At 43.7% G+C, this 24,871-nt stretch overlaps 1 protein-coding gene across 1 annotated transcript; it reads left to right on the forward strand.

The window, feature by feature from the left end:
• Nucleotides 1-2,622: 2,622 nt before the first annotated feature.
• syde1 (synapse defective Rho GTPase homolog 1) lies at nucleotides 2,623-21,988 on the forward strand. Its single transcript, XM_084741384.1, has 14 exons — nucleotides 2,623-2,857; nucleotides 10,275-10,555; nucleotides 11,908-12,409; nucleotides 13,351-13,692; nucleotides 14,744-14,939; nucleotides 16,002-16,165; nucleotides 16,465-16,584; nucleotides 16,694-16,782; nucleotides 17,373-17,510; nucleotides 17,613-17,739; nucleotides 19,451-19,626; nucleotides 20,017-20,284; nucleotides 20,400-20,699; nucleotides 21,562-21,988. Exons 1-14 carry the CDS (start codon nucleotides 2,773-2,775, stop codon nucleotides 21,750-21,752), a joined length of 2,979 nt encoding a protein of 992 aa, XP_084597510.1. The 5' UTR covers nucleotides 2,623-2,772; the 3' UTR covers nucleotides 21,753-21,988.
• The last annotated feature ends 2,883 nt before the right edge of the window (nucleotides 21,989-24,871 follow it).

The following is a 24,871-nucleotide window of genomic DNA, read 5'->3' on the forward strand; positions in this document are numbered from 1 at the left end:
GGGATTTAAATAAATCATCCAGTGTAGGTCTGACAGTCTGATCCTCCCTGACTTCAATAAAGTTTTTATAGTTTTTTTTTTAAAATTATTATTCAGTTTGTATTCTATTTATTGTGTCGGTTTGTTGTTAATGTGATGCAGGTTTGTGTGATTTAATTTCATCAGTTAGAACAACTTTATTTATGCAGCAGCTTTCACACAGGAGAGTTCAGTTCAAAGTCTTCAACAGATGAAAATACAAATATAAACTGTACACAAGGAGAAATAAGAATGATGAACATCAAATCATCAAACTAATAAAATAAATAAAACACAAATGGGATAAAACAGATCTGGTGTTAAAACTTGAAAATGAATACAATAAAAGAAATGTTAAAGTTACATTTTAGAAATAAAAAGACAAAAGAAGAGACAGAAAAATGAAAAGGAAGAAAAGAAAATATGAATGGATATATAATCAGTAGAATAATATTCATGTATAAATCTGAGAACAGTTTTCTAACTGAGGCTTCTGTTCTGGTCAGTTTGTCAAACTGTTTGTTGGCGTTTGTCTCCACCTGATGGACAAACTGGAGACGACACACTGAGACTAACAGACATGATGAAGCTTCTTCATCCTCATCTTCCTCCTTCAGTTCTGCCTCCAGAGTCACATCACTGCTGGCTTTCATCAGAAAAAAAGAAAGCTGAAAGCTTCTCTTTCAAAACTTCTTTTGTTCTCTTGTTTCTTTTCTCTTCTTTTCTTTTGTTTTTACAGAGCAGGTCACATCCTGCTGACGGTCTGTGAATCAGAGGTTCATCAATCAGCTTCATTGTCGTCTCTTTGTTCCTTCATTCATTCAAACTGAACTTTAAACTTCCTCTGAAGCAGCTGAAGCTCCTGATCGCCTCCAGCTGTGACTTCACTGATCCTCAACGTCATCAATCAATAATCAAACTCCAGTTGATTCTGTGCAGGTGGTGAAGGTGAACGTTCTGCAGCCTCAGTGTCTCTGTGGTGATCAGAGCCGAAGACGGTCCAGAGGGACAGACAGGAACAGTGACGCAGGCCACCTCAGGTACATCACACAGGTGTGTGTGTGTGTGTGTGTGTGTGTGTGTGTGTGTGTGTGTGTGTGTGTGTGTGTGTGTGTGTGTGTGTGTGTGTGCTAGAAGAGAAAGCAGGAAGACAATCCAGGCTTTTTTTGTTTAAAGCTGGAATGAAATGGAGTTTTTGACCATTTAACCTCTAAAGTAAAGGCGTTTTAATGTTTCCTTTCTCTTATATTTTCATTTTTTTAATAACATCCCATTTTAAGTCTAATTTTGCGTGCAGGTGATTCGTCAGTCCTTCCTGTAAACTTCTGGAGCTCCATTTGAAACCTTAAAGTGGGCTGTGATGAACTTCAGTCATTTCTCATCCTGTTCATCCTGTAGGAGGGAAGTCAGTCCAGTAGGTGGCAGTAATGTCACACTGAGGACATGAGCGCCAAAGATGTTCAGTCCAGAGAGAACTGCTCACCTGGTCCACATGATGGACCTCACCCTAACTTTTCAGTAGCTGTGGAACGATCCAAAAACACCAGACTGGAACGTTCCACTGTGTCCAAATATTCTCTGACAGTAAACTGAATACCTGACATTTGAGGACTGGTCGACATTTTATGGACTGAAAAACTAATTGAAACTAGTCAAAAAGTGCAAGTGCAAATCATGAAATATCAGAAAATGTTGAAAAATTAGTTCCATCACAGTCTTATCGTTTGAAAAACAGGTCCAAACATGAAAACAAGTGGATCCCCACCCGTTTGCAAATCATTGCATTCTACATTTCACACAGCTGTTTTTCAGAATTGGGGCTCATATAAAACATAATGTCCTGTTGCCAGCAGGAGGCACTATGACTTTGACTGAATATTGTCACGTACATGTCTTTATGCCAAAAAAATCAGAAAAAAAACTTTGCAATTCAGCATCACAACAGCCTTTAGATTAGAAGGAGCACATATAAAGACAGTTGTGTAAATGGCAGAAGACTGTAAATGACAAAACAGAGCACTAAACTTGCACAGTAAAATTCAAAATGGCCAACTTCCTGTTGGGTTTAGGGAATAACTCCAAGAGACTTTTTGTGCGTCTGGACATGACTCGTGTGTGCACTGATTTTAGTTGATCCAGGTGAAACTTACCCTGAGCGGTGTTTCATCAAAGTTTTGTAGGTGGTGCTATCGAGGCTTTTGCCCCACCCATGCCCAGTAAGCCAATCAGAGAGCAGTTTTCAATACTTCTGACATGAGTTTGTGAGCATCCCAAGTACTTCAAAGTGTGTTTTTCTAGGAGAATAATAATCTCTACAGAACAACAGGTCCTCTGTTCCTCTGGTTCCAGAACTGTTCTGACCATTCCAACAGGGGTTCTCAGGTTCTGATGCAAGACAGAAAACAAGCTGAACATGTTTCTGTGTTTTTAGAACATTTAGTTTTTGGAGCCTCTGGACTACATTTCCCACGAGTCCTCTGTGTCCCTGTCTCCCCATGGAGGGAGGAGAGTGGGAGGAGGAACAGGGGGAGGAGGAGGTGGAGGAGGAGAGGGGGAGTTTGGGAAAGAATGTGTGGAATTCATTTCCTGTTCGCTGCTCTCACAGAGAGAGGAGTCGCAGCCATGGCCGAGGAGTGTGGACTGAAGGAGCGCTGACTCCTCTCTGCTCCTGCTGGACGCTTCTGCTTCTTCTCCTCTGCAGGAGCAACGAGGAGGAGGAGGAGGAGGAGGAGGAGGAGGAGGAGAAGGTCCATCATGGCTGAGCCCCTGCTGAAGAGGACCTTCTCCAGGCTGAGAGGCAAAGACAGATCCCGCAGGAAGACTGACCCCAAACTGAGCGGTAGGATGAAAAACTTCTTCTTCTTCTTCTTCTTCTTAGTGTTTGTGAACGTCCTGTAACTTCACAAACTCCCTTCTTCTTCTTGTTGCTGAACTGTCTGCTGAGACATCAGTTATACAAAGAGGAGACACATCTGTGGATCAGTTTGACACCAAAACAAAGTGTCTTCAGACACCAGTAGGATTTTTGTCTTCAACAAAAGTTCGGTGTCGTCTGAATTTCAGATGTGTAACTCTGTCTGTCATATTCCTTATGATGAGTCACAATCTTCATGACTTAAGACTTAACTCGACAAAATAACCTGCAACTGTAACACCAGCGACTCATGACTTGACTTGGACTTGAGCCTTTTGACTTAAAAAGACTTGATATGTTTCCCCCAAGTCAAAAGATGAAACAGTGTAAGTGTATGCACATACATAAGTCCTGCCACCAGGGGTCTCTCTCAATAAAACAATCACAAAAGACGTAGTCTGATGACTTTATGAATTAGCGTGGAATCATGGGAGTTGTTGTCTTCATTGTTAGCTGATTAAAGTCTGACACAACTCAGACAGAAATGATATTGTATTAAAGTTTTAGTCACGTTCGCCAACTTTCCCTCTTCGTTCTCGAACGTATCAGAAGTTAGATAACAGCAGCTAGCAGGAAAAGCACCGTTAGCTTGAATAAATAACGGATTTCTGTGCCTTGAAAATTAAAAAAAATGTGAATACATCAATTAATTATTTTGTCTTTATTTTATGATTTAAATAATGTAGACACTACAGACAGGTGAACTCACACCCCTAACGTGGGAAATAATATGAACTGTGCAACGAATTACAGATATGATCATTTAATTCTTTTTAAATAAGTAAAGAAAGTCTCAGTTTATTGTTGTTTAGTTTAGTTTAGTGTGAAGCTGCCCAGTGAACGTCACCAACAGCAACACAGCCGCCACCTTGTATTGTTACCTTACCTGAAGAGTTTTATCAGAGACTCCCGCTCCTTTTATCAGCTGGGAGGAAATAGAACGAGACAGACCTGCTGGTCATGTGACTATATCCTGGTACCAACACACACAGGCATTGTAGCTTCAGCGGCTAACGTTAGCTTGTGGAGGGGGGAGGTTATTCTGGGTGTGCAAGGTTAGGCTTGATTCCCCAGATCCACATTGTTTGACTGTTTGGTTTGTTTGAGAACCATGAAGAGCTAACAGGTCATCAACAAAAACTGAACTGCAGTATTAAAAACATGCAGGTGAGAAAATTCAATAACTTCCAACTCCATTCAACATCTGAAGTCACAACGAACGGTGAGTCCAAGCTAAAGTTAGCATAGTTAGAGAGCTAAAGCTTTGCTAACGTTAGTATAACAGCTAAGTATCTTTGTAAATCAATGAGGCTGGAACTCACAGTGACATAATGACTTATTTAGGACTCAAAACTCAAAGTTTAGGCCTTGGGACTTGAGTGCAAAAGTTTTAAACTTGTAAATCAATGACTTGTAGTGTTGTACTGGTGCTGAGGTTGTGTGAAAGTGTATTTATTCTAGTTCAGACATTCAGTCTGATTATTGAAGTCCTGGATGATGAATGTTTTACTGATAAGTTCATTGTCATTATCATTAACTTTTCATCTCGATAAGGAACACGATCCTGGCAGCATCACGTTTTCTTCTCATCTCTCAGATCCAGATGTCTCTCCACAGCGCTCAGGGCTGAAGAAAGGGGAGAAAAATCTTACCCCCGCCTTTGCAACCAGTCATAAACTTTCAGTGATGGTGCTGCTGCATAAATAGTGTCAAGGGGGAACATATTTTGGTGGAACATTTGCACATCCAGAGGTGAGCTCTGGTATTAACATGACAACATCACTGCAAAAGTAGAGCTAACAGCTGTTAGCTTGTTTATGCTTGTACTATTAGCTTCCCAGGTGCTAATTTGCCATTTTCAGTGTGTAGATTGCATCTAGGAGGTTGTTACGTTCACTGAGTCAGACTAGTTGCCTCTAAAACATATCTGCTGTTTCTGATTAGTTTAAACATCTTTTCAGGGAGACAAAGTTGATCAACAGACAAATAAATAAATAAAACCTCTGCAAATGTACGAGACGTCCTCCTGGTCCAAAGGATCAGATCCTGTCTGGATTTCATTTGCAAAATGTCCCTCAAAACTACAGAAAGATGTTTAATAACTGCAGAGACAAAACAACCACAAAGATTTTAAAGGAATGGTGTGTAGCATTTACTGGACTGGAACTGTAGTTTCACCCTCCCCTTCCAACAGAACCCATGGTGGCCAGGAAACTCACAAAAAACATTAAAGTCTGTTTCTAGAGTCAGCTGGTTTGTCCACTCTGGGCTACTGTAGAAACATGGCGGTTCAACATGGTGGCCTCTCATCCATGTTCTGATGATAAACCTGACAGACTGGACCTTTAAATGGAAACGTGGTCCAGGCAGCATCACGTCCAGAACATATTTGCTGTTTAAGGGTAGTTTTTTATCAACATAATTTCTAGGAGACAAAGTTGGTCACACATGACTGTCAGGGAGACAGACAGAGACAGACAGAGACAGATTAGAGACAGAGACAGTCTGACAGAATGATTAGTAAAGAGCGTTGTTATATAATGTGACCTCTGATTGTGTAGAGGACACAAACTGCAGCCATGCTAGCAGCTCTGTCTGGACATATAAACAGACCAGAGACGCTCTGTGGGGCATGAAGCCGACCTCTGTGCTGGATGGAGACTTCCTTCATCCGAGTAGCTAATTTCCTGTTTAGCCCTCTGCAAACTAAAGACCTTGAGGCAGATGGTCCAGAGTTTTTTTTTTTTTTTAGCTCTGACCTCTGGAACAATCGGGGGGTTTCAGTCAGAGGATCTTAGGGATCTCGCAGGTACATTTATCTTCAGACAGATAAGATGGGACAAGCCTTGCCTAGCTTAGCACAAAGACTGGAGGCAGATGGAAATGGTTAGCCTAGCTTAGCATAAAGGCTTTCTATGTGTGTTGGTGCAGCTGCTCAGTGAGACGCTGATATAACAGCAGAGATGTGAACCTGCAGCATCATGTGATCATGTGATCGTCCTCACGGTACCAGCAGGAACTCAGCACTCAGCAGTGACATCACAGATGACATCAGAGAGGCTGTTTATTGTGCGTCTGCTCTTATAGACACAGTGAGGAAACAACAGCTTCATGTGCGTGTCTTGTTTCAGTTGAACTTTTTCTGTGTGACTCTGAGGCTGCAGGTCTAAAAATAAACCGACCAATGGAAACTCAGCCTGACACTGACACGCATGACATCACCTCACAGACCTGATCTGAGGTCTGAGGTTCAGTAAAAGTGTTCTTATGATCACGTCAGAGGAAATATTTCCAGAGTTGGACTGGACAGACTGAGTGTGGAGGTGTCGGTCCGTCTCCAGCTGGTTTGTGGTCAGAAGACAATGTGGACCAATCAGAGCACTGTGAGGCTGCACATGTGACATCAGAATGAATCAAAAAGCCAAAGAAATGATCACATGATTTGAATCTTTGGTTTGTGTTCATCAGACTCTGTGAGAGTCTGTGACACCCCACCAGGACCAGATGTAGGTCATTTAAAGTGGAGACACTGTGGGACACTGGAGGACACTGAAGACACTGGGAGACACTGTGGGACACTGGGAGACACTGGGAGACACTGGGAGACACTGGGAGACACTGGGAGACATATCCGAAACGCTCTTTGAAATCATAATTTGTTAAAAATGTTGTGGAAACAGCTTTGATCAAGAAATGTTTTCTAACAAATGAGACACTTTGTTTATTTGCACCATGAGACAATAACAACAACAAATCCTGATTGGCTGAATCTGACTCATTAACATACGCAGCATCAAAACAACGAGGCAGTTTAACCACTGAGAGTAAAGCTCAACTAAATCAAGCTTACAGGACACTGATTATCATTATCGATTAATATATTGATAAATAAATGTAAAAAAATAATTTCCGTCTTTATTGTGCTGCTTTTTTCTGAGTTTTACTGAAAAATACTCAAATTTCTGTTTAATCCACGGAAATAAGTTTCAGTGTCTGAGAGTAGTTTGTGTCTGTCCATCCGTCCGTCCGTCCGTCCGTCCGTCCGTCCGTCCGTCCGTCCGTTCATCTGTGTGTCTGTAATCAGCTCATCTACACACGTGTTCTAATGTTCAGCTTCCTGCAGACAAACTGGGTCAGCTGACCATTTCCTGTCATTAGTGTGTGTGTGTGTGTGTGTGTGTGTGTGTGTGTGTGTGTGTGTGTGTGTGTGTGTGGTCACTTCCTGTTTATCTCTCCCTGTGATGTTGCAGTAAGTTGGACTGACTGTTAACTGTACAGCAGTTAAACTGAACCACAAACTGTTCACAATACACAACGAGAAACCAGAGTTCATTTGACCTGCCGTCTCACCCCTGCCGTCTCACCCCTACTGTCTCACCCCTGCCGTCTCACCCCTGCCGTCTCACCCCTACTGTCTCACCCCTGCCGTCTCACCCCTGCCGTCTCACCCTTGCCGTCTCACCCCTGCCGTCTCACCCTTGCCGTCTCACCCCTGCCGTCTCACCCCTGCCGTCTCACCCCTGCTGTCTCACCCCTGCCGTCTCACCCCTGCTGTCTCACCCCTGCCGTCTCACCCCTGCTGCAGCACACAGCGCAGTGAAACTATCATCATCGGTCAGATACAGGGGTGGAAGTAACTGATTACAAATACTCATATTACTGTAATTAATTAGTTATTTAGGGGTACTTGTGCTTTTATGAGTAGTTTTTTAAGTCTGTAATTTTACTTGTACTTATGGTAAGGATTAAACCAAGACATGTGTGCTTAAATTTATATGATTTGCATCAATTATATCTGTCAAATCAAAAATATTTGGAAAATATTCAAAGAAAGTGTTTGATGTTAATAATTAAATATCAAACAATGATTACATCACCAACAAAATATTACTGGAAAGTAAAATAAATAAAAAATATTTATATTACATCAGTGAAAAAACGTGTGGGGTCACTGGTGTTCACATTAAGTGACAAACTGGAGGAAAACTGTAATTTTAATAATATGGCTGTCATGTGTCAGACCTCATGTCTTCAAAAATTAAAATCACACAACTTTTCAACTCAAAACGACGCCCCTGAATGAACTGTGGGAGAAATGAATTTAAAATGTGCAGCTGTCAGATCCTCCTGAAGAGTTTCAGTGAAGTTTTCCTTTAAAATAAATTCAACTGAACTGAGTGTGTGACTGTGTTTTTCTGTGGGACATTAGTCACACACACATCAACTCTTAAAGCCCTGTGTGTGTGTGTGTGTGTGTGTGTGTGTGTGTGTGTGTGTGTGTGTGTGTGTGTGGTGTTGCTGACTGCAGTCTTTGTGTGTGTCTGTGTATTTTAAGACCCTAATGAATAGTGAATAGACAGCAGTGTGTTTACTCTTAAATACAGAGAGCTCATTGACATCTGCACAGTCACAGCTGTTGATTCACCCCCCCCAACCCCCCCCCCCCCCCCCCCCCCGCCCCCCCCACCCCATTTCTCCTCCTCTCTCACTGATCAGCGTTTCTCAGGCTTCTGAAAATGTAGAACAGATGGTTTAATATTAACACACACACTCACAGTCCTCTATCAGGTCCTCTTTGGCTTCATTCAGGAATGACAGGAAGTGGAGGCTGACCTCTGGAGAGTATCACTTCCTGTCTGGTCCTGTATCCAGTCAGAGTTGTTTCAGTGCAGAGCGCAGACACAGTCAGAGACAAGCTGGTGAACACAGTGGAGCTTTCAGCAGCAAACAGACGGAGATTTCCCTCAGGAGGTGGCGGAGACCAAAAGCGGAGCTAAAAGAGGGTGAATGTTGGACTGACAGTCATCATGTTGCTCTGAAACAGCTGGATGTAGAAATAAATAACTGTTTAGCAAGTTAGAGTCAACAAACTTCATTAACTGAGACAGATGTGTTCAGGTGTCTCTGGTGTCCCCAAGTTGACAAAGGGTTCATGCAGACTTTAAAAAGAACTGAGAGTAGAACCCTGTAGAACTCCATAAGTCAGCGAGTCCCTAACTTGAGAATGAACCAAACTAAAACATCAAAGTAAATGTTGAATAAATGTTTCTTATCATGCTGGGTTTCACGTCATGATGGACAGCTGTCCTTGAAAAGGTTCTAATGGTTGTTAAAGAGGTTCCAGGGTCCTGGAAGACGTGATGGTGGTTCTTCAGGTTACATGGGATGACAAAGAAGAACTTCCTGTTGTCTTTGATGGGGTTGTTGAGGCATCAAAAGCATCCAACCTGTTGCTGTGGTAACCTGCAGGTCAATACAACTGTTGACTTGAGTTATGACTGGTTTTAAGAGACACCTGCCAGCCAATCAGAGAACAGGATCCTCTGAGATGACCTTAAAGTGCAGAACAACAGGTCAGATACAAACACACATACAGAGGGTTCATTCATACTGCTCAGTCAGATAGTCTGCAGACTGCGTGTCACGAGGATCTCACACACACAGGAAGCAGTGAGCTGGGAGAGAAATCCAGATGTTCAGGATGTGAGAAAGAGAAAATCTGTGGTTATAATGGACGAAGTGCTGCTTTAAATGTTCCACTTAGTTTCAGCAGAAACAGCTGCTGCGATTATAGACGATCAATAATGACCAAACGGAGCAGCTCAGTCCAGACTGACAGCATGAAGGGACACAATCATGTGTTAAGCCTCATCTGAGCATCAGTTGGATGTGGTGTTCAGACGTAACACAGCAGACCAACAACTCCTGTGTCTTATATAACAGTGGTTTCATGTCAGAAGAGTCTGACAGAAAGATAAAGAGGTGGAAATATTCTAAATATTGTGTATACTTTACTGATATAGACTTTTTTAAAATCATCTTTTTTCCATTTTCATTGTTTTGATAGTCCAGGGAAACACAGTGACACCAGAAAGTTGTCACTGATCCCCGACCTGCCTCCCCATCCTGCCCATGTTTGCATTAAATATGTTCTTTGTCAGTTATTCTAACTTGGTTGGTGGTAGTTTGGTTGTCTGTTGCAACGTGTTTGTTTTGACTGACTGATATGATGAGGTGTGACAAAGGTCACCAGCTGTTTAACTCGTCCACCATGAGGACATCAGGAGTTTAGTAGTTTTGGCCACATAGAGACCAAAAGAAATAGGAACCACAAAATAACTCACCACTGAATTCCATCTCTCTTCTCAAATTTCTCAACTCCAAATGCTTTAATCCAACCATGAGACAGCTAATAACAGCTGTCTGTGTCTGTGTGTGTGTGTGTGTGTGTGTGTGTGTGTGTGTCTGTGTGTGTGTGTGTGTGTGTGTGTGTGTCTGTGTGTGTGTGTGTGTGTGTGTGTGTGTGTGTGTGTGTGTGTGCGTGTCTGTGTGTTCCCTGCAGATGTTCCAGTAAAGACCGACACTGTCCTCCAGACGTCTTCATCACCGTCATCACCGTCGATGACGACCACAAGAACAGCAGCAGACCCCGATCCTCCCTCGACCCCACAGAACCACATCACAGTTGCTAAGAAACAGTCATGGGCGCGGCAGGGCTCTGGAGCTCCGCCCACCTCCCTGCACTCAAGCTCTGCCCCCAGAACATCTGACCGGGAACGACCGTCAGGGATATCCCAGCATGCATGTGGGCAGGGCTGGAGTCAGAGGCTCGCACAAGATAAGGTAACAGACGGCAGGGTTGGCAGAGATCATGTGATCACAGCGTTTATTTCATGTAAAAAGTCATAATTATTAAACAAAATGTAGTAATTATGAGTTAAAATTCTAAATTCTGATGACTTTGAGGGAAAGTCACATCATTCTAGTCATGTCTGTTTCTCTTTCTTTATTTCTAGATCATCTAACTGACATTTTTTATATTTATTACATCAATATTAAGTTGTGAAATAGACAGTTTTGGTATTTTCCCCTCATTGTGGTGGGTTTTTCACGTGGCAGATCCTCATCCAGAGGTGTTTTATCTGTGTACATTTATTTTCTGTGAATAAAATCAATTTATTCACTGCATGCTGTAATCTTAGTCAGCACTTCTCTGGCAGCAGGACAGCGACTCTCCATCTCTTGTGTGTCTCAGGCAGGAGACTGACATTTCTTTACTATGTTTATGGGGACACTCTGTGAAGAACAAAGTGGTTTATAGCTGAGGTTACACTGCCACCTGGTGGAGCTTCCAGAACACTACATACAGTCAAACTGACTTATGATGCTGCCGTAACGGCTGCTATAACCAGACTAGTCTGACTCATCGGATGCACATTGCTGGCTTAAGTCCTGCCACTGGCCGCAGTATCACGGCGTCCGCTATCTGTCCCTGGGAAACTAGGCTGCAGCTTAGAGATTGTTCTTCACGCTGAAAACAACAAACAAGCTAGCTGTTGCTAGCTTTTCTTTTGCAGTGATGTAGTCATTTTAATATCAGAGCTCACCTCCCAATGTGCAAATGTTCCACCAAAACACATTCCCCCTTTACACTATTTTGCAGCGGCGCCATCGCTGCATCCTGGGCTTAGCACTGCCCAAGATGCTTGTGTTTGATTTAAGGAAAAGCAAACAAGGCAGGGCCTTTTTGTTTCTACCCTAAAGATGCTTTCAAAGCCGACATCATCACAAAACTGCATTCGCATTTCAGCAACAGAAGTCATCCAGATGAGTTAGCAAGCTGCAAATATTGAATTAAAGGTTTTACCAGCACTGAAATCATAAATATGTCTGCACTGGTCATCGTAAGTTGTATAGAATCCTGACAGGATCATGGCGGTTTCAGAGCAATCGGTGGCGTCTCTGGCTGAAAACATGTTGACTGGACTGAGGACGCGGCACTGACAAGATGTTGTGGTCCGCCATTCTTGCTCACTGTTTATAAACTGTAAAAGGCTCTACAGCAGAATGTGTATGTGTAGAGCCAGACTTTTCTGGCTATGCAAGACTAAAAACAGTAAAAAAAGAAACATGATCAGGGCATCCCTATCTTCTAGTTTCAATGCTCTGAATCCTACTTCTTCTTCTGCCCCCAGACAGAGCAATGCAGCGACAGGATGTGCGTCAGCCTGGCCTGGGATATGAGCAGCACCTCCTGCGTTCCTGTTGGCTCTGCGACAGTCCACCAGGAAGCCTCCCAGCCAGCAGGGGGCTCCTCCGATTCGTCCGCCACCTCTGTCAGCTCGAAGTCTGCCCAGCGAGCCTACCTGCAGAGCCTGGACCGCAGCAGCCGAGCCTGGGTGCTGTCCTCAGGAAAGAGCCAGGCTTCAGACGAGGCCTGCGGCCTGCAGGAGGAAAGCGGCAGCAACATCTGGTACAACCCAATCCCTGAGGAGGAGGACGCAGGGTGTCCACGCAGGGACGAGGAGGAGGAGATCTGGAGGAGGAGGGACGACAGGATGAGTCCAGGAGATTCCAGAGCAGAGCCGGGAGGAGTGTGGGTCGGGTCAGCAGAGAGCTTCAGCAGTGACTGTCCACTGGAGGGCACCAATCCAAGTGTTAGCCACCATACTGATGACATCACAACAGAAAACACAGGTAAGAAGACTCCACCTGACTCCACCTGCTCTCATCTGACTAATAATGTCAGAAATCTCTTTCTTTAGGCACATGTTCACATGATGAACGATTAGAGAGTATCAGGTCTGAGAACATTATGGGTTCAGTTTAGGTTGGGAACACGGGTACATGGGGAGATTCTTCACAAATGTCCTTTACTGAAACATTATTAACACTTAAAATTCCTCCATAAAAAATAACATAAATAAACACAGAAAAAAATATTAAAAGACCACAGGCACAGGAGAGGGCAGCAGGAGCATCACTTCTGATAAACTCTTTTTCCATTTAACCCTGAATCCCTCAAAAATTAAACTTCGAGGAACACCAGAGAAAATTCATACTTGAGATCAAAAACTTTTGTAAGAATTGTATTTTTCAGCGATTGGGTGGCGAGCACTTCTGTTTTTCCTTAATGTGAGTGTACGTATGAACTCCATCCATCTTCTGAACGGTTTGTGGTCATGAAGCTTCATGAGGCTGTGATCACTGTAGGTCGTTTTATACAGAGAGGTCAAGTTTCAAAAAATCTCCTTACTGCAGTGAAACAGTGACTGTGGACACTAAGACTTCAGTTATAGTCTTGAACAGACGCGTGCAGGGACGGCTGTGGACACCCCGGACAACTTCTGCAAAGGTCACAACAAAAGGGCAGGCACATGGATGTTCACGCAGAGCCTTTGCGGACGTTGGACAGGTTTGTCTCCACAGGATTAATGCAGTAGGCAGACCTGTGAGAGGCTGCTTGGTTTGTTGCCCCCTCTGGCGCTTGGTACAGTCCACATGGCGTGATGCGCGTGTACGTGACAGCAGCGTTGATTCGGCTTCTCTTCCTGCTGCACCAGGTTTTCTGCCACTTTGTGTTTCCAGTTTGAGGAAAATAAAGCTAAGTGTCGTGTCTTTGTGTCTTTCCTCCTCAGACTTCCCCCCCTCAGACTCTAGCCCCGCCTCCCAAAAGAAAGGGGGTGTGTCTGGCAGTGTGATTGACAGGCTGAGGTCTCCCGGCACAGTGAGGAAACTCTCTCTGAAGATGAAGAAGCTTCCTGAGCTGCGCCGCAAACTCAGCCTTCGCTCCTCCTCTCGTGCCCATCGCCAGGGCAATGACAGCAGAGGGGGCGGGGACGAGTCGGCCAGTAAGAATGCAACGACATCGTCAGCCCTGTCCAACCAGAACGTGATCAGCAGATATCACCTGGATAGCTCCGCCCCTCCAGCCAGACCGCTGCGGCGATCATCGAGGGGACGCTCCGCCAATAAAGGAGGTAACATTCACAGCCTTTAAAGATGATGTGGCGCCTCCTACAGCCTCAGAGTGCAGTTCACTTCTATATGGACAAATATGTATATTTGTTCTGATTACATCACTGATGATCAAAAACTAGAAAGTCAACAGCTAGATATACTGTCCCATCTCAGGAGCACAGATGGAAAGTAACTAAGTACAAATACTTCAAATATCTGTACTTTCCTTGAGTATTTCTTTTTCTGACATCTGAACACAAATATCTGAACTTTCTCCTCCTCACATTTTCTAAACAGACTCGTTTCTTTAGTTTGAATGACTCTGAGGTGAATTATTGATTATTGTTATTTTGCATCTGGTGGATCACTGGTGGATCCATCAGAGGACATCACACAGGACAGACGGGACGAGACAAAAATGACACGAAAGACATAACAAGTCAAAAAACGTCCCATAAAGAAAACGATGTACAAGAAGCAACAAGACGTAATGAGACGAAAACAATGTAAAAAACATAACAAGAAGAAAACAAGGTAAAAGATGTAACAAGACAAAAAGACAAAACAGGACTAAAAATGATTAACAAGACAAAGAAACAACATAAAAGAAGTAATAAGACAAAAAAGATGTAATGAGGCAAATGAAATGTGACAACACTAAAAACAATGTAAAATACTTAGCAAGACAGACAAAACCTTTTTTAACCTGACAAAAAGTAAAAGCTATCAGAATGTGAGACAGACAGAGACGGAGACTCTACGGTGGAGAAAAACTGAGCTTCAGTTGTCTTTGTAGTAGAAATGTCCTTCAGAGGACGACTTTTTACTTTTATACTTTGAGGGCATTTCAGAGTCTGAACTTTTTCACTTTGACTGCAGTAAACAAGTTGAATCAGTACTTGTACTTTTACCAGAGTAAAGACTGTGAGGACAGTTACCACCTCTGCAGACAACACAGGAGGAGAAAAAAGACGGGTGGTAGAGACCTCCGCTCAGGAGGTTTGATCCTGTTTGTTAAAGCATGAACCTGCGTGCAGACATCTACATCAGTAAAATCAGTTTTCCTTACAGGTTACCTTAGTGACGGGGACTCCCCTGAGCTGCTGCCACGGCAACAGACTCCTCCCCTCACGACTCCCCAGGAAACGGCGTGTGACGTCAGCTCTTTCCGACTGTATGTGGGCTCTGATCCACAGCGGTGCAGCCAGCGGGTGACGGGTTTACTGACTGTCCATCTGCTGGGCCTGGAGGAGATGAAGAGCAGCAGGTACGAACACCAGCACCTGGAACCAGCTAACAGCCGATCTTAAACTGGTCATACTGGGCTGAAGGCTGCTGGCGACGGGCAGTTAAAGGGTGGACACTCACTATTTTTGTAATATAACTAAATGATGAAGTTATCTGTGACAGTTGGAGCTTTTCTCATTCACTTCAATGCAGTCAGAGTTCACAGCACCATCTAGTGGGCATTAGAGGAAAGTGAGGAAAGTGACACACTCCAGTTCCAGAGTTTTTCTGCTGCAGTAAATGTAAAGTGACGTAAAGTCATTGTGCATTGTGCAACATTTTCTGTTGATGAAGCATCCTTGATTACGAAACTGATGGAAACACCTGCTGGTTGTTAACATGAGTGTTTGGTAAACAAGTTTCAGTTTTTTATCAATGCAACAGCATGACAGGCTGTAAACTTTACAAACCAAGTCTCTAAGTCACCACAAACCACAAAACTAACAGTGATGGAAGCAGAGAAGAGTGATAGAAACAGAGCGCAGCTGATGCACCGTCAGACGCTTCACCAGAGCGCACCGCGGAGCGCAGGACAGCTGACGCGCCGTCAGATGATTCACCAGAGCGCACCGCGGAGCGCAGGACAGCTGACGCGCCGTCAGACGCTTCACCAGAGCGCACAGCGGAGCGCAGGACAGCTGACGCGCCGTCAGACGCTTCACCAGAGCGCACAGCGGAGCGCAGGACAGCTGATGACTGTATTTGTCTCTGACAGGCTCAGATTGTTCTTGTTCATGTCTGACAACATTATGGAAAGGATCACTACAGTGTGAGATTTTTTTTAAAGAGGAGGACCAGAAACAGCTGATTTATTGATCTCAACAAACTCACCAGAAACAAAATAAACCAGAAATGTCTTGGTTCGTCTTTCCACTGCTCTAACATTCACCAACTTGTATCATTGTTGACGTCTGTCCTTCAGTTTTGTTTATAGGCTTCTTGTAGTTTTAACTTTTAATCAAAGAATCAATCTAGAGTTCCATGTCCATCACAGACTATAGAGCAGATAACTGACCTTCTCTGTGTTTGTGTCTCCTCTCAGGTCAGAGGGCAGTAAGGAGGTCTTCCTCGCCATCCAGGTTGACGGCGTGACGAGAGCGAGGACTGCCCTCCTGACCTTGCGAGGCTCTGCCCTCTCTTTAAACCATGCCTTCAACCTGGAGCTGGAGCGAGCCCGACAGCTCCGCATCGTGGTGTTAACACCAGGTACTGCTTACTGTGTGCAAACTGTTTTTTTTAAATGATACTAATCTACAACTGGAACTAGCATGGGGAGATTTTTCAAGTTACAGTTGGGATGATCTTTAAAAATAAACCTTGAAAACACATCATTTTGTGTCAAGAATTAACACACACAACAGTGGTAACATTTTTCTTTTATTTTTTGATCAAAATATTTGCTGGGACAATTCAATAACCTCTGGATATTGGTCAGGACACGTCCCTGCCGTTCCTACCTGATCCTATGCCCTTGACCGTGAGTGTCTGTGTTTCTGTCTCTGCAGCCAGTCCAGCAACAGCCGGAGGGTCTAAACCCGGGATGGATCAGGGTCCAACTTCAGGTGGTCCAACAAGAAACAGGGTCTGCTGTCTGGGCGGAGTCTCCATCCCTCCACTCTTTAAAGGTTCAGTGTTCTTAAGAATGCATTAATTATTGATTCAATGTGTAAATCGTGTTGTTCTGGATGAAATGAAGAGACAAATTATAAATGTCTGGGTGTTTCTGTCTGTCAGGGAGTCGCAGTCAGCAGCTCTGTGTGAAGCTGGAGCCCAGAGGACTTCTTTATGTCAAACTGTCGCTACAGGAAAAATGGGACACACAGGTACACAGTTATACTGCTAATACTGCTAATACTGCTAATTAAAGTGGTAAACACATCAGTGCAACAGATCCAACCTTCTTCAGTACAGCGTGATGTTCATTTAGGAAATTATGGTCCATTTTAATGTAAGACAGACCGTGAAATGGGGTATGTTTTAGGGCGGGGCTACCATCAGTATTCTGTTACTAAACTGATGATTTCTGCCTGAAATGTTTTTAGAAACATAAATAAGTGACCATTTAGTTGGAATACGAGAAAGATCGTGAGCAGGGAGGCCGCCACTATTTCCTGCTGAACCATCGAACCAAAACCAAGCACCACCCAATTTACAGCACGTCACCCACCAGGATTAAAGTAACTACTTCCTCAAAACAATCAACACTGACTATCAGTCTCACACAGGAACCAAACCCCAGTCTCCACCCCGTCCTTCTCCCCACATGGACTTTCTCACTCTGTATACAAAACATATAGTCAAGTCTTGTCCAAAGTCTGTAGATAATATCTGATGACTGTTTCACCTCCTGAAGTGACACTGTAGGCTGGATACTGTTCATATACAGTGACAAAGCTGCTGTTTGTCTCCACAGCCCAACAGTGACACATCAGTGCCCGCTAATGTGTTTGGGGTTGAACTGCACCACCTGGTGGAGAAAGAAGGATCTGCATCCCCAATCCCTCTGCTGATCCAGAAATCTGTGGCGGAGATCGAGCGAAGAGGACTGAAGGTCAGAGGATCAGTCTGTTTACTGCTGAGAGTCAGTCTACGAATAAATGAATAATGATGGAGTCTGTCTGTCTGTCTGTCTGTCTGTCTGTCTGTCTGTCAGGTGGTGGGTCTGTACAGACTGTGTGGTTCTGCGGCAGTAAAGAAGGAGCTCCGTGATTGGTTTGAGAGGAACAGCTCAGCTGTGTGTCTCAGTGAGGACCTCTACCCCGACATTAACGTCATCACAGGTCAGTAAACACTCAGCTGTGTGACTTGGACCTGGAGACTTGCACCGGACCATAATGACTTAAAGTTGGGAGTTGCTTCATGGCAGAGCCTCTAAGCTCTTTTTCAAGTCATCAGAGTCAAGATCAAGTTCAGGTCAAAGTTACATCATAAGCTGTGTTTCCACTGCAGGAAACCTCCCCAGGAACTAGGAACCTCTGGAGTAACACAGTGTGTTTCCACTGCAGGAAACCTAAATGAGTTCTTCCTCAAGAGCTGAGGTTCTACCCAGAACCATTTCCTTCTGAGGAACCCTTTTGTTTTTCAACGAAACAGCTTGTCAAGGGTTCTTTGAAAGACTAAGGGTTCCATTGAGAACTATTTTCATCCAGAAAACTCTTTTCTGTAGGAAAGAGTTCTTCAAGAATTGTTGCAATCCTTTAAAATCTCTTTTGTCAAAGGTTCTGTGTACAGTAATATAAAAGGGTTCTCAAAATCTCAAAGGGTTCTCAAATAAAAGCCTTGGGATATTAGACTCTTGGTAGAACCCCCTGAGTGGGTTATAGATAAAAACCTTGGAATTTAAAAAGGTTCTTGGTAGGGTTCTATAGATAAAAGACAGATACATAAAACCACAGAAATATAAAAACCTCATAGGTGGGCTCTAAATAGTACCCTTGGATTACAAAAAGAGTCTTGGTAGAACCCACTGGGCTGCATCTAGATAAAACCATTAGAATATAAAAATGTTCTCTATAGAACCCCCTAGGTGGGTTCAAAATAATACCGATGGAATATAAAAAGATTCTTGGCAGAACCCACCCAGTGTTTTCTAGACAAAACCAGTGGAATATAAAAGAGTTTGCAGTAGAACCCTGTGGTTGGGTTCTTTTTTACCACCCTTAGAAGAAGTAAAGGCTCTGGTAAAAGGGTTCTCCCTTAGACCCTGTCATAGCAGGCTCTGGATGGACAGAGGAAAGAACACAACTCATGTTGTATAGCAGCAGTTGGTTTTCATAAATTAGGGGAATTATTTACCTAATTTAATCTAATTTAGGTGTTTAGAACACAGTAGAACCGCAAGCAGGCTGAAAGAACCTTTCAGTTCCTGGAAGGCAAGGTCAACATGCTAAACCAAACACAAATACAGTTAATCTAAAGGTTAAAGAGTGCGGCGTTTATCATAGCCTGAGAACAGCTACAGCTAACGTTAGCAGACATGCAGCCGCCGTCTAAACAGGGTAAGTTAACCGTTAATGGTCGGCAGAACTTTAACAACTTCATGAACACCTTCATTTGATAGGTTGGAGAGAACTGGATGTTTTTCACTGTGTTGGTTGTCTAAGCTTTTTTACTAGTGTTAACCAACGCATCTAAAACTCTAACATGATGCAAAATGACCTATGATGCCAATATTTGTGAACTGACTATTAACAATGAAATATTTCAGTATGAAGCAGAGCAATGTTAATGACAACAACAACGTAACAGGAAGGAAATCACAACAGACTGACAGGCTGCAGGTTGTAGAGACAGATCAGTTCGAATGTGAACGGTACCCAATATCAGAAGTGCAGACGACCGTGATGACTTCAAGTTGACCTTCAGGACCTGACACCGAGGACGACTTGGAACTGAGCCGGTCAGAATCAACCCGAACGACTCGGACTAGACCTTGATGACCTGTTGACATGTACTGTTCCAGATTGGACTCAGTGCTGTGTGTTTTCTCAGGTATTCTGAAGGACTACCTACGAGAGCTGCCGTCTCAGCTCATCACCAGGACCCTGTATCAGGTCGTCAGGGAGGCCATGACCCTCCGACCTCCTCCGACTCCACCTGCGACCCCTGATCCTCAGCTGGCCCAGAGCACTGTGGAGCTGCTTTCCTGTCTGCCGCCACCAGAGAGGGTAACACAGAGTTCTACTGTACCAAACACAGAGTCCTGACACCGTGAACCGCGACATATTTCTGGCACGATACATGAGAGCAACGTATCAAAATGAATGAAAAATGAAAAACTCCCCATTGTGCAAGAATAGGTGTTCCACAAGGTTCGATCCTGGGGCCTCTGCGTTTAAGCTTTAACATAGATAAATAATGCTAGAAAAGAGCTCGTTTCGAAATGTACACTGATGACACAGTTGTTCATGTATCAGCTAAACGCTGTGTGTAGCAGACTAGCAAAATGGAGGGTGTATCTCAGTGGCTCATAAAATAAGAATGAAAATAGATTTTCACGTTGTTGTTATCTGACCCAGTTCATGATTTCAGTGATTTTCCTCTCTCTGTCCCTTCAGGCCACCCTGTCTCTCCTGCTGGACCATCTCAGCCTGGTGGCGTCCTTTAGCGTGTCCAACCGGATGACACATCAGAACCTCGCTGTCTGCTTCGGCCCAGTGCTCCTCACCCCGACCCAGGAGGCCTGGAGGGCAGGAGGAGGAGGAGGAGGGCGGGGAGGAAGAGGAGGAGGAGGGAAAGGATGGGGTCACAGTGAAGAGATAGCAAGTGCTGTGGATTTCAAACGCCACATCGAGGCACTGCACTACCTGCTGCAGCTGTGGCCAGGTGAGACAGGGGGCACTACAGAACACAATCTCCACCCACTGTTGCCATGGTAACCTCCTTCCCTTTAACAGGTCTGCTCAGCATCTCATTTTTCTGTCCACATCTTTGTCCTCAGTGCCGACCCATCGAGTCCCTGCGGATGACCACATCAGTGTCTCCCTGCCTCCCTCCCCCGCCTTCACCGCCGACCCCCCTGGCCAGCAGAAGCAGCGGCATCCTGCGCTGCTCTTGGCTCTGCCACAGAATCCCGTGGAGGAGGTGGTAGTGTCACGTCGGGGTCGAGGCGGTCTGGCCCGGCTGGAGAGTCCACCACCGATCAACCGGTATGCTGGGGACTGGAGCGTCTGTGGACGAGACCTTCTGTCTGGACAGGACGCCGATTACGACGAGGTGGCAGGAAGTGAGAGTGACGGAGGTAAACAGATGAGCGGGACGCTCTATCAAAGGTCATGTTCACATGTGCTACTCACAAGATTTACACATTGTTGAAACAAATTTTGTCTTATAAGGTGGCAGCACTGGTCTTAATCATGGTTGAGATCTGTGTAGGTTTAGGAACAAAAAGCACATTAGAGGTTGAAAAAGAACATGATCTGAGTTAAAATGATCCCTCTTACAAGATCTTTTGCAGGTCTAAGGTTCCCTTCTAGACACAACTTTATCCAATAGTCCAAACAAACATGGCAACCGTGACTTGCAGCACTGTGTCTGTTGTCAAGACCACTTAAGTTGAGGCCAAGGCGAATCCCAAAATGTTTAGGATCGAGTCAAGACAAGTTGAACTGGGGCTGAGGACCAGTAAAGACCATATCCAAATGGGCTTGTAACTAGAAGGGAAGCCAAGTTTTGCAAAATTCTTGCACAGTTTGTATTTTTTAGGTACAAACAACATAGAAACATCATGATCTGAGTAAAAGTGGTCACTCTTTATCACATATTCTTTATCAAATGACTCAAACAAAGATGGTAACTGAACCTTGTGGCAGTGGAAGACATTGGTCTTCACTTTACAGCATTTTAACAACATTAGTAGCAGTTCTGTTCAACACTTCTGGAGTCAAGACCACCTAAATTGGGTCCGAAACAAGTCTAAGACATAACATTTTTACATAATGTTTTAGAATCCAGTCAAGTGGAACTGGGACTGAGGACAAGTAAAGAGAGTAAAGACCGTGTGACAGGAGCCTTATTGGTGAAAAAGACAAATTAGATCAGAGAGAAACCAGTCAGCATAATGTGTGAAGATAACTGAGTCGATGGAATTGTTGCTCTTTCAGGCAGTGGGGATGAAGAGGAGGAGGAGAAGAAGGAGCCATGGTCGCCCAAAGGAGGGGGAGGAAGTCTGTACGTGGACGAGTTCATGGATTTTGATGCTCCGTTTAACTGTCGACTCAGTCTGAAGGACTTTGATACTCTGATTCGTGACCTGGACCGAGAGCTGGCCAAACAGATCAACATCTGTCTGTAGAGGAGGAGGAGGAGGAGGAAGGGTTTGTTTCACAGTCTAAACTTGAATTTTGTAAATCTGAATCTAATTTGTCCTCAGTTAAGTTAAAAACCCTCAGAAAAACTGAGTCTAAATGATGATTAAACTTATTTTGGTTCTGCTTAGACACGTTTAATGCCGTGTTCAACGGTTCCTCAACAGAACTGAAAATGATCTGAAAATGATCAAACAACTACAACAGAACAGAGTTATTATATTTGATCTCATATAGACTGGTTTGCACCAACAAAGATTACGTTAATACAAGATCAGTTCTTATTAGGGTTTAGCAAAATGAGGTTAATGATGAGTAAATCCAGTTTTAAAATGAAGCAGAACTGTTGCACAGTTAACAACTAATCTCAGTTTAAATCTTTGGTAAATTCTTTTTTTTAATGGGAACCAAAATGAAATAGTCCTTAATTAAAATGGAAATGTTTGCTTACCCAAATTAAAATACATATAAATAAATGCAAGTGTTGTCAAGTTCTGGTAAGTAGAGAAGAGGAGGGAAAACTGTTCATTTTCAGCTGCTCTGCAAATAAAACATTAGCCAGCAAAAAGTTAACGAAACATTTCACTCTTTGCTAGCTAGCTAAAAAAAACCTAGTTAGCTTGCTCATGATGGCTCAGCAGAGAAGCTCTAATTTTTCCTCCTTTCAACACCTTTGAGTGTCACTTTAAAGTTAATAATGGATCACAGTTTCAGCTGGAGTTTGAAGTTTTGGTGCAACAGAATTAAATTTAATCTCTGTTTAGAGTTTAAGAGAGGTTTTAATCAAACTTCCTTCATTTTAAACTAATTTAAAAGTTTTGAAGGTGCGACAGTTTCAAGTTAAACCATGACTTACTCTGGTTTAAAAGAGAATCCTTGTTGGTGCAGCTCAGCTGTAGTGACATGAGATGGTTTAGTTAGAGTTTAACTCAACAAGTGGAACAAGATGGATGCTGTTCTTGTAGCGTTTTCAGACTCCTGCTGGTCTCCATGGAGGAACTGTCTGTCTGTCATTCTGTGCCAAAAAAAATCAAAATCCAAGCGGATTAATTTATTTATCTGATCCAAAGGTGGACGCAGCTTCAGCATGAATATGAAGGAGGAGAGGTTCTCTCACTGAAGAGCAATGACAGGAACAAAAACCTCTTCAGAACCTTTTTATTATTATTGTTGTTGTTGTTGTTGTTGATGATGATTATGATGAGATGTTCTAATGATGAAGTCAGTGAACTGAAGTGTTGTTGTTGTTGTTGTTGTTGTTCTGGGTATCAGGGTTGGATCCTGTTGGACTGTGTTGGGACTGTTTGCACTGTTGAAGCCATAATTTCATTTGCTGAAACTTTTAGTTGAAGAGAACAAACTGTAGAACTCGTCGCTCTGCTGCTTCGTCCAATCAAAGGTCCCTTAACCACTGGTCAGCTGACATCCATTTTCTTCTGCGTAGAAGTCCTGCTGTTCTGCCGTTTCTCTGTTCCCCGTTGAGGTCGACATCCTCTGAGTCCCAGCTTCACCGCTTCTTGTGTTTGAGACAAATGCCTTGTTTCTGCTGGTGAGGATGGTTGCTGCTGCTTGATGGTGCCAATTAAAGTCCTGAACAGACACACAGATGGACATGTGAGGACACCATGGACACCTGCTGGTTCTGTTTATTCTTCTCTCTGGAGTTTGCTCGAAGATAACGTTCCACACATCTTAACCAAAGTATTCCAGATGCACATCTCCCCAGCAAAGTTTTCCAGCTCCTCCTTTGAGATCCCGAGGTGTTCCCAGACCAGTTCTCCCTCCTGTGAAATCTGGATCTACCCTGCGTCTCCTCCCAGTTGGACATTAACAGGAGACCTCCAAAAGAAGGTTCTAATCAGATGTCCAAACCACCTCGGGCTGGTTCCTTTCAACATGAAGGGACGACAGCTTTTCTCTGAGGTCCTGATCTCTAAAGCTTGTATCATACCTTCCATGTCTGCATGTGTGTGAGGGTCCGCCGGGGTCCATGTGACACAGATCTCGTCATCAGAGGGTGTGTGTGCGCGTGTGTGTGTGTGTGGGTGTGTGTGTGTGTGTGTGTGTGTGTGCGTGCGTGCGTGCGTGTGTGTGTATGCGTGCGTGCGTGCGTGTGTGTGTGTGTGTGTGTGTGTGTGTGTGTGTGTGTGTGTGTTGGCTCTGTGCAGACATCCATGTACCTCTAACCTGCTGTGACCATGTTTGGAACACATCCTCCAAGTTGACTCCAGAAAGTCATATGAACAGAACTAACAGGTGCTGATGGTGTCCACAGCTGTCCGTGTGTGTCCTTTCAGGAATATACTAGACCTTACAGGGGGGTTCTAGGTGAAACCTTTCACAGATGGTTCTAGATATAACCCTTTATGTTGGGTTCTAGGTAGAACTCTTTGAAAGGGTTCCAATTAAACTTTTATAAAATGTTCTACCAGGAACCAAAATGGTTCTCCTATGGGGACAAGCTGAAGAACCCTGTATGTACCCTGTTCTAGTGACCACCTTTATTTCTAACACTGTCAGAGAACATGGAACATGTTGCTGTGGAAACTGAACTTTGATTGAGGGGCTGTTTGATAAATGCAATGATTTTAAGATTTTGTCAGTTTGATTAGTTGATCATTAATTTTATCAGTGATTGATTAAGGAAAGAGTTTACGGTTTGCAGCACTAGTTCAGATCACAGTCTGTTAGTAAAGCCACGTTCCTGCAGAGGGCGCTGTCCTGCAGGTGGAGCAGCAGAGCGACGTGAGCTGCAGCAGCTCGTCAGTATTTTCACGGTACAGAGTTTCTCACTGTTTGTGAGTTTGTGAAGGAATACGATGCCATATTCAGTGTTAATGATGTTTGAATCTGTCTGTTTGTTCTTGTTGTCTGTTTTTGACAGTATTACTTTGTTTTGCACAACTTCAATAAGCACTTATGTTTTTTTATTGACGATGTTTCTATGCAGATGATGTAACCAAAGTGTTGAAGCACAGTTCCTGTTGGAACAGACCACAGCAGCCTGTCTGTATGTCTTATTAACCTGACCAACTATTAAACACATTATTATTATTATTATTATTATTATTATTATTATTATTATTATTATTATTATTGTTGTTGT

Source organism: Lutjanus erythropterus, chromosome 17 (genome assembly GCF_056507025.1).
Source record: "Lutjanus erythropterus isolate fLutEry1 chromosome 17, fLutEry1.hap2, whole genome shotgun sequence".
Lineage (NCBI taxonomy): Eukaryota > Metazoa > Chordata > Actinopteri > Lutjaniformes > Lutjanidae > Lutjanus > Lutjanus erythropterus.